At 65.2% G+C, this 10,147-nt stretch overlaps 1 protein-coding gene across 1 annotated transcript; it reads left to right on the forward strand.

Moving 5' to 3' along the window:
- Window positions 1-137: 137 nt before the first annotated feature.
- On the forward strand, window positions 138-4,697 carry MMP9 (matrix metallopeptidase 9). Its single transcript, XM_040079905.2, has 13 exons — window positions 138-353; window positions 556-794; window positions 1,130-1,278; window positions 1,485-1,613; window positions 1,699-1,872; window positions 1,948-2,121; window positions 2,253-2,426; window positions 2,572-2,727; window positions 2,817-3,117; window positions 3,239-3,378; window positions 3,490-3,640; window positions 3,735-3,838; window positions 4,098-4,697. Exons 1-13 carry the CDS (start codon window positions 213-215, stop codon window positions 4,205-4,207), a joined length of 2,142 nt encoding a protein of 713 aa, XP_039935839.1. The 5' UTR covers window positions 138-212; the 3' UTR covers window positions 4,208-4,697.
- The last annotated feature ends 5,450 nt before the right edge of the window (window positions 4,698-10,147 follow it).

Genomic DNA, 10,147 nt, shown 5'->3' on the forward strand with positions numbered 1-10,147 from the left:
GTTTAGTAAACAAGGTGATGAAACAGTTAAGGCAGAGATAGAGTGTGCGTTTCGTCACCGTGGGAAGGGAGAAGGCAGCGTGAGTCGGCGCTGAGGGGTCTGAGGGTGACTCACTGCCCTCCCACCCCATAAATAGGAGCGGGTAGCCCGGCGGCACGAAGAGCAGACAGCGGGGACCAGCACAGCCGCATCCCTCCTGCCACCACCGAACCATGGCACTCATCCTGGCCCCGCTTGTCGTCGGGCTGCTGGCCGTCTCCTGCTGTGCAGCCCCGCTCCAGGCCAAGCCGCAGGCGGTTGTCACCTTCCCGGGGGACCTGATCAGCACCCTGCCGGATCTACAGCTGGCAGAGGTGAGGGGAGCATGGCCCATGGTGCCCTCCTGGCACCCACGTCCCCAAGGGACACCCAGGCTGACAGCGAGGGGCTGCAGGCACGGCTCGAGAGCTGTCAGTCTCCTTGAGCTCAGGGAGGCACCCAGGTTGGGGTGGGTGCCTGGGGCTGCTGGAGCCCCCTCACACCTCACTCACCCCTCTGGCTGCCTTCCCTCCACAGCGCTACCTGCAGAGGTTCGGCTACATCACGGAGGCAGAGGCTAAGATTGGTGGCAGGCACATGTCCCTGGGCAAGGCGCTGCTCAAGATGCAGAAGCAGCTGGGCCTGGAGGAGACGGGAGAGCTGGATGCTGCCACACTGGAGGCCATGCGAGCCCCCCGCTGCGGCGTCCCTGACGTGGGAACCTTCCTTACCTTTGAGCGTGACCTCAAGTGGGACCACATGGACCTGACTTACCGGTGAGTCTGCTCTGGGGATGAACCCTTATGTCCCCAGGGTGATGGTGCCAGGAGAATGGAGGGCTTGAGGGACCAGGAGGCTGGCAGCCTCTGCTCAGCCCTTCTCCAGGCTTGGTGCTGCCTGTACAGCTGGGTCCCGGTGCTGCCAGGGCCAAGTCAGGATGGCAGCAGCATCTGCTCCCCGATGCCCAGAACAGCACCTGATCCCTGGGGGAGGTCAGGAGTGGTGGTGACTGCTATCACCTCTGGGGGTGGGGGTCTGCTCCTTCCCAGAACAGGATCACTCCTGCATGAGGGGGAAACCTGACAGCGCTGACCCTCTGTCTCCCTGGCAGGGTGATAAACTACTCCCCCGACCTGGACCGTGCCGTGATCGATGATGCCTTCAGACGGGCGTTCCAAGTGTGGAGCGATGTGACCCCTCTCACCTTCACCCAGATATACAGCGGCGAGGCAGACATCATGATCATGTTTGGCAGCCAAGGTGATGTCCTTTGGGCAGGCAGGCATGAGGATGTTCCTGGTGATGCACCCTTCTTGTGGGATCCTCACCCCCTGTCTCCTTGGGCTGTGCCCAGAGTCCCCCTGCCCCCACACGTGCAGGAGGTGTGCAGGGCTTGGGTATCTGTGTGCGTGCCAGGGATGTGAGGGCTCCTGTGGCACTCCAGCTGATGGTGCTTTTCCCTGCAGAGCATGGGGACGGGTACCCTTTCGATGGCAAGGATGGGCTCCTGGCCCACGCCTTTCCCCCAGGCCAGGGCATCCAGGGTGATGCCCACTTTGACGATGATGAGTTCTGGACACTGGGAACTGGCTTAGGTAAGGGCAGCGTGTGGCGGATTGAGGGGGGCGGTCTGATGGTGCCAACCCCAGCCGCAGCACTGAGCCGCCCCTCTCTGAGCAGTGGTGAAGACCCGCCATGGGAATGCCAATGGAGCCGAATGCCACTTCCCCTTCATCTTCGAGGGCCGCTCCTACTCCCGGTGCACCACAGAGGGGCGCAAGGATGGGCTGCCCTGGTGTGCCACCACCTCCAACTATGACCGGGACAAGAAATATGGCTTCTGCCCCAGCGAGCGTGAGTAGTGGCGACCACAACCCCTGCCCAGCCCCGCAGTGCCTGGGGCCATCCTCACTCTCCCTCACCCCACAGTCCTCTATACCAATGGTGGCAACAGTGACGGAGCCCCCTGCGTCTTCCCTTTCGTCTTCGATGGTGCCTCCTATGATACCTGTACCACAGATGGGCGCTCCGATGGCTACCGCTGGTGTGCCACCACCTCCAGCTTCGACCAGGACAAGAAATACGGCTTCTGCCCCAACCGAGGTGCCAGCAGGCAGGGGGGCTTGCAGAGGAGGGGGCACACAGGGTGGGCACATGAGGGATCTCGGCGTTGTCCTCGGTTCTGGCTGGTGCAGCCAGGGGCCAGGCTCAGCCTCACTGACACTTTGCTGCAGACACAGCGGTGATCGGCGGCAACTCCCAGGGGGATCCGTGCGTCTTTCCCTTCACCTTCCTGGGGCAGTCCTACAGTGCCTGCACCAGCCAGGGCCGGCAGGATGGCAAGCTCTGGTGTGCCACCACCAGCAACTATGACACCGACAAGAAGTGGGGCTTCTGCCCTGACAGAGGTACTGGCCCCTCTGCCTGGGCTCCGCTTCATGCCTCCCAGACCCACTCCATATTGCCACACTTCTTGTGGGGACCACAATCTCTGGATGGTGTGTCCTGCCCTGTTGTGGCTCACCAGGCACTTAGGCCAGTGCTTTCTCCCAGGTTACAGCATCTTCCTGGTGGCTGCCCATGAATTCGGACACTCACTGGGGCTGGACCACTCCAGCGTGCGAGAGGCCCTGATGTACCCTATGTACAGTTACATCCAGGACTTCCATCTGCACCCTGATGATGTCCAGGGCATCCAGTACCTCTATGGTGAGCAGCTGCACTGCAGCTGGGTGCATTGGGTGTCCTTGCAGCACCAAGCTGGTTCCAGCCTCATGCCCTCCCCTGTATTCACTCAGGTCGTGGCTCTGGCCCTAAACCCACTGCACCTGCACCTGCTCCCACGGAGGAACCCCAGCCCCTGCCCACGGAGGAGCCCCAGCCCATGCCCACGGAGGAGTCCCTGCCTGTGCCCACAGAGGAGCCCCAGCCCCTGCCCACGGAGGCTGGCAGCACCTCCACCACTGAGGAGGAGGAGGAGGAGACGCCAGAGCCTACAGTTGGACCCATTCCTGTGGACCCCAGCCGGGATGCCTGCATGGAGAAGAACTTTGATGCCATCACAGAGATCAATGGGGAGCTGTACTTCTTCAAGGATGGGTGAGTGGCAGCATCTGGCACCTCCTGCCTTGATGAGGTGGGATGTGGGGGAACACGGGGATGTGGAGGACATAGACTGTGGCAGACTGAGGTGATCAGGACAGCTCATCTTCCTCACCAGGAAATACTGGACCTACTCATCCTTCTGGAAATCAGGCATCCAGGGTGCCTTCTCTGTTGCTGATACCTGGCCTGGCCTCCCAGACACCATTGATGCTGTTTTCCAGGATTTGCTCACCAAGAGGGTCTTCTTCTTTGCTGGTGAGCTCTGCCCCCACTGCCCTCGGCACAGTCCCACGGGCAGGGGGAGGAGCCTGGTGAAGCTTGGGAGCTCTCAGGGCTGTCTGACACCCCCACTATCTCCCACTGCAGGTCGGCAGTTCTGGGTGTTTTCTGGGAAGAGTGTGCTGGGCCCCCGGGGGATCGAGAAGTTGGGTATAGGGAAGGAAGCCGGCCGCCTCTCGGGGGCCCTGCAGCGGGGCCGCGGTAAAGTGCTGCTCTTCAGCGGGGAGAACTACTGGAGGTGAGCAGGACTGGAGAGCAGCAGCGCCTGCCTGAGCAAGGGACTGCGGAGGGTGGTTCCAAGCAGCCCTGAGCACGGCTCTGCTCTCCCACAGGCTGGATGTGAAAGTTCAGAGGGTGGACAAGGGTTACCCCCGTGCCACCGATGACATCTTCACCGGCGTCCCCCTTGATGCACGCAATGTGTTCCTCTACCAAGGTGAGTGGAACCTGGCAGGTGGGTGCTGTGTGTTCAGGCCCGGGATACCCAAGCCTCTCATGACATTGCTCTGGTTGGTGACTCAGGATGCTCACGTGCGTGGGGAATGGCCCTGGGACAGGGCACACCATCAGCCCCCATGGGTCCTTGTGGTGGGGCTGGCAGGGTGCCAGCAAGGTGCAAGGTGCCATGTGCCTGTGCTGCTTGGGTCTTTGTATGGCCAAACTTCTGCTGACCCTCCGTCCCCCTCCTTGCCCAGGCAAGTACCACTTCTGCCGGGGCAGCTTCTACTGGAGGATGACACCGCGCTACCAGGTGGACCGGGTGGGCTACGTAAAGTATGACATCCTGCAGTGTCCCCAGCACTGAAGGCCTGACCAGCCATTGGCTCTGCCAGTTCTGCTCCCTGCCCACTGCTCCCAACCTGTGGGCTCCTGTCTCATAGGCTGACCCCTGGGGGCCTTGTGGCTGTGGGTTAGCCCCAGATGAGGTCACCACCTTCCTGGAAGAAAGGGGCAGGGGGTCCTGGGGTCACCCCCTGGGAGCTGCCCAGCTTGGGGAGCCCCAGCTGGGGAGAAGGACTCTTGCCACAGCTGGCATTGTGCCACCCCTGCCAGCACCAGCTCCACTGCACAGAGGCGTTTGTCTGGTGCAAACCGCACACGGATTCGAGACAAATTTGTCTTTTCCCTGAGCCAGCAATGCCAGGTCAGACTGAGCCCCACTGGGAGCTGGCGCCTGGGGACACACCAGGGTGGGACACAGGGTTTTGCCTACTCCTGCCCACTGCCCACTCTGCCAACCACCCCCTCTGCCAATTGCCTGCCCATTTGTAATAAAGACAATTCTTTCGACACAGCCTCGAGTGCTCTATCAGCTCTTGGGGAGGTTTGGAGTACCTCCATGTACCGGGGGCATCATCCTCCCCCAGTGCCAGCACCAGTGGGCAAGGGCCACTGGGGGGGGCTGTCACCAAGCCCCCTTTGCTAAGGACTCTAGGTCCCTCAGGGACACTGCGTACAACGGGAAAGGATGTCCCCCGATCCCAATATCGTCCACCACCAGCCCCCCTACGCCAGGCGCGGCAATCCCTGCCCCGACTCCCCCGACCTTCCAAGCCCTGGCTCCGCATAATCCTCCACCCACTGCCCGCTCCTGCGCTCCACCTTTGCACCGAGATGAGGAGAGGGCGGTTGTCACCGCCTGTGGCCGGCACACAGCGTGTGACCGAACTCCCCACTGCAGCTGAGACCCTGCCGCGGGCTGGCCCCGTAGATTCCCCCGGGACCGGTCTTTCCCTGAGCAGCCGCACAGCGCGGCGGCAGGGCCAGGGCAGGGATCGTGCCCGAGGGTGCCCGGGTCCGCGGCAGGGTGGGGCAGCCGCAGCTCCGGGACTGTAATTAGCCGTAATTAGCGGCCGCGGCTCCGGACAGGGCGGGGGCAGAGCGCGCCGTTGGGACACGATCTCTGCGCCCCCAGTTCGGCGGCGGCTGTGGGGCCGACCGGGCGTGGCGGAGCGGTCCCGTCCCGTCGAGTGGAGCCGGGCTGAACGGGGCCGAAGCGAGCCGAGCGGAGCGGGGCCGAGCCGATCCAGTCGGACTGGAGCCAGCCCTGCGGCCGCGGGGGCGGCGCGGCGGGCGGTGCCGCGGGCACTAGGACCCCGGTCAGCACCCGGCGGGGCCGCGCTCAGCGACCGCCGGGGCCGGAGCCACTTGTGGCGGCGACGGGGCCATGAGCGGGCGGTTCACAGTCACCGGCGGCGGGGGTGAGCGCCGGGGGCGAGGGGGGCCCGGGGAGGCTCCGGAGGCGGGACACGGTCCGCGATGAGGATCCGCGGGGCACGATATGGTCCGCGGGGAGTGTCCGCGAGAAGGGTCCGCGGGGGGGGGCCGGGCCGTCGGGGCAGCGTGGGGGGTGCGGAGCTGCGGTCGGTCTGGCCCCTCGGAGGCAGTGCAGACCCCCGGAGTAGGGATGGCGCGGAGCTGCGGGATCCGGGAGATGGGAGGTGCAGAGCAGGGAGTGGGGCTCAGCCGCCCGGGCAGGACCCCTAGTCCCAGACTCTTCCCCGCGGCCACCTCTGCTCCTAAGGGTGGTCCCCTGTTCCGACCCATACCGGGAGCTGTTGGAGTGAGGCCCTGCTGCTGCCGGACCGGCAGCGGGATGGAGCAGGGTTACGGTTGTGGGTCTGCTGTGGGTGCGAGGTCACATACTGTTCCCCCAGGGAGCCGTGGTGGAGGGTGGCTGCTCCCCAGCCGGGCGAAGGCAAGCTGTGGCCAGTCCTTGGATGCAGCACTGCCCACCGGGCTGCCATGGGCACACGCACTGGAGCTGGCAGCCATCGCCTTGTGGTGCCCAGGGGACGTGGTGGTGGGGCTTTGCTGTCACCAGAGCCGTATCGATCCCAGAAAACTGGCCGACGGCAGCACCGTGCTGCCGGAGCTGTGACCTTGCACCCTCGGCGAAGGGCGCGGGTGGGAGGCGCGAGCAGCCGGACGGACAGCATGACACCTGGGGTGGGCTGTGCCTCTGTCAGTGGGCTCTGGCCTTTGGGGCCCTGTCTAGGATCACTCTGTCGTGGGTGGTGTAGGGCTGCATCCAGTGGCAAGGGGATGCAGGGCCACTTGTCACTCGATGGCAGCTGGGCCAGCTGGGCCTGGCCTGTGGGCTGTGTTGGGGCGGAGCAGACCAGGATGAGCCGAGGCTGTGGCTGAATTCTATGGCCCTCTAGGAACAGCTCCTCGGTTTGGCAGCCAGTTTGCTGGTGGGGGATTGCGAGGAGCTGGGGTGGGCATGCTGAGTGGCCATGGTGGCAGCAAGGGGACACATCCTTTTGGCTGAGCTGTGACCTTGTGCCTTCCCAGAGGACAGCCAGTGGCTAGTCCTGCTGGAGGTGCCCTGTCTTGTGGGGTGGGCACAGCTGTGGCAGGGTGGCTACTTAGGGATTGGCAGCGTTCAGGGATTCGTCACATCACACATTTCTCCACAGCGCTGGGACCATGGATGCTGCCTCCCGAGGGGATGGATGGGAAGGGGTGCATGGAGCAGGGAGTTGCAGGAGTGGCAGGGGCTGCGGATGGCAGGCGGGATCTGTGGCCAGCAGTGGTCCCGGGAAGGACTCGGCCCTGGGTGAACGCTCAGTGTTGCCTGGCCCCATGTCAGTGTCATGCGTGGGAGACAGAGTGACAGAGATCCCCGTGACCTCGGGGCGGTGCGGGAGCGAAGGCTGCAGCCGGCCGCGCTGCCAGCGCCAGGGCGGTGCGGGGACCCCCGGAACAGCTGGAGGGCTCCTGCTTGTTCGTGAGCTGGCGCCGTACTCAAGGCGCCTTGTGGCTCCTGGGGCCGCCCTTAGGGAAGGTCCTGCCCTGGAGCGGCCCCAGGCGGGTGGTGCTGAGGAGGGATCTCAGCCCCCGGGCAGGGGCGGCAGCGGCAAGGGACCGCCCGGTACCGGGCGGGGCAGGGTACGGACAAGGCGCCGCCGCGGGGGCCTGGGGGCCGGGCGCAGGTCACTGGTTGGAGTACGACCGGATCCAGGGCTTGGCCCGGGAAATGGAGTCCGTGCGGGCGGCGGCGGGGGCGGCCAGGGCAGGCGGGGTCCGTGCGGGGTCCGTGCGGGGTCCGTGCGGGCGGGGGCGGCCAGGGCAGGCGGGGTCCGTGCGGGGTCCGTGCGGGGTCCGTGCGGGGTCCGTGCGGGGTCCGTGCGGGGTCCGTGCGGGGTCCGTGCGGGCGGGGGCGGCCAGGGCCGGCGGGGCCGCCAGGGGGCGATAACGGGTCGGGCCGGCTGTGGGGGTGTGTCCCTCCCGGCCACGCCCCCGGGCCCCGCCCCGCCCCCGGGGCTCGCCGGTGCCGCTGTCCCGCCGGGCCCGGTCCCACCGCGCCAGGGCCGGCCGCGCCCCGCGGGACCGCCGCGCGGTGTGCTCCACCTGGGACTCACCGTGCGGCTGGCCCCGTCCCCGGCGGGGCTGCACCTGGGGCTGCTGTCCCCGTGCCCCGTGCGCTGCCCGTGGTACGGCCGCCCCGGCCCGAGAGGGCGGCGGGCCATCGCCACCGCGGAGCCCTTCTGTGTCCCGAGCGGTCGGGCTCCGCGGCAGTAGCCATGGCAACCAACCAGTTATGGAGCCTCTCTCGTTGCCGTGGAAACCGGTCCCGGTGTCACCCTTGCCGTGGCTCTCGGTGCTGGGGGGGTTCGGCAGCTCTCTCGGGGCCCCTGGGGGCCGTGAGGGTCATGGGGCCGTGGGCCATAAGCCATGGACCAGGCTCTGTGGGGCAGCTGTGGGAGGTGAGGCCCTGAGGGGGGCTTGGGTAGAGAGGGACCCCTGCAGCCCTGGCTGTGCCCCCGTGCAGGGCCCCTGCCGAGAGGGGCCAGGACAAAAGGGAGGGGACAGAGCCCCCACTTGGGGCACCCTGCACAGCGGGGTACATGTGAGGGACAAGGGCTGCTAAGTGCACTCCCTCAGTCCCCCCATCTCCTCCAGCCCCCTCACAGACACTCAGGTCAGGTTTGTGGCAGACTTGGTGCCCCTGGGGTAGCATTAGAGGAGCCAAGGGTGTGCAGCAGGTAGAGGCTGATGATATAGGGGGGGTGGGATGCTGACAGGGGGCTGGAGCAGCCAAAGCCCCATCTGCTGCCTGCAGTAGCTTTCCCAAGGAGTCTCCATACGCCTGACACACCATGGGTGCTTCAGTGGGGTGCCAGAGTGGAGGTCCTTGCACAGGCTGTGGGCCTGAGTGAGGGATGCTGTGTGCGACACAGAACACTCCAATGCCTCATCAGCTGATCCTGCACCCAAACCCTTCTGGCAGTGGCTGGCAAGTGGCCGTGCAGCTGCTCCTCGGCCATCCCTGAGCCCTCTGGCCTTGGCTGAGCAGTGGCTGCCTGGAATCCCCACGGCACTGCAATTGGCACAGGGCTGCTTGGGGGCTCCTCAGCTTTGTCGCCAGGAGCAGGGCCTGGTGGGAGGAGGCTGCTTCTGCTGCTGAGCCCTGTGCCAGGCTGCCCAGCCGCCCACTGCCACAGCCCTGCTGCTGGCAAGACATCTGGGCAAGGGCAGCTGGGGACGCTGCGCCAGCTGCGTGCTGTGCTGGGCTCGCATGACGCAGGAGCTCACAGCCTTGCCCCATGGCCTCTGCCAGCCCTGCCCCACTGCCGCCCTTCTGCTCTCGCCCTCAGCAGCTGCAGTGGCTCCTGTGGCTCCCCTTGCAGCCCCACAGGACACTGTACCTCCCTCCATGTCCTGTCCTGCTGCTGCAGCTGGTGTCAAGTCCCAGCTGGTGCCCATGTCAGCTCTGGGCTCTGCTTTTGCCCCATACTGGTGGCAGGGCCCTGACCTGTCTGGATGGAGATAAATAGGAGCACTCCATCCTGCCAAGGTGCTGCAGGATGTGTTGCCCCTGGGCTCATGGGGGTTTCAGGACAGCACGGTGAGGGCACACTGTGGCGCAAACCCACTGCTACGACATTTGGCTGGCATCACTGCCCTTCTACCCTGCTGCACCTCCATCGTCTTAGGGTCTCTTCTGTCCCAGCTCTTCTTTCCCCTGGGAGCTGTTTGTCCTCAAGCCCTCCTCAGTGCAGGGTGGCCCACCCTGGCAGGCTGCGGATGGGCAGGCTGTTGACCATGCCCAGAGATCGCAGCAGGCAGTGCAGTGTGCTGACCAGCATCTCCATTGCACAGCCGCCCTCACTGCCTGGGCGGCACGCTGCCAGGCTGCCTGCTCCCTGCCCTCGGGAGGCTTCCCAGTGACTCCGGCACGTGTCTCGCTCCTGGGAGGTTTGACCGCTGCTGGTAATAGGACAGGCAAGGGCCGTGTGGCCGGCAGCCAGGATTCCGGCCCTGGGAATGTCTGTGAGAATGGTTCCCCCCGGCCAGGCTCTACTCAGAGGGGTCTGGGCCATTCTTGGGAGTCTCTGCAGGGGTACAGGACATTTTGCAGGGATGCTTCTTGGCTTGGCCACTCTCTGTCATCATTCCTGGGCAGCCTCTTGCATTTAAGTGGGGCACTGATGCTCTGCCTGGCCTGGTGCCAGGATCCTGCCTGCTACTCGGACTCAGGGGCCACTTGCAGTTGATCCCCCACCCCATGGCCAGGGAAAAGCATATGTCTTCCTCTTTCCCCATGCCCTTGTGCTGCCTGCAGCAGGACTGCAAGCAATGCAAGGGCATGGATGATGCCCAAAGCGTGCCAGACCTCTCTCCTTTCGACACAGTGCACCAGATACTCCAGTCTTGGGCATTTGGGCTGGGGTTAAGGCCAATGCTCTGCTGGGGAATCAAGCCCCCTTCGTCTCTGCCTCAGAGACATTCTCGGTTT

The sequence above is a fragment of the Hirundo rustica genome, chromosome 16, assembly GCF_015227805.2.
Source record: "Hirundo rustica isolate bHirRus1 chromosome 16, bHirRus1.pri.v3, whole genome shotgun sequence".
Lineage (NCBI taxonomy): Eukaryota > Metazoa > Chordata > Aves > Passeriformes > Hirundinidae > Hirundo > Hirundo rustica.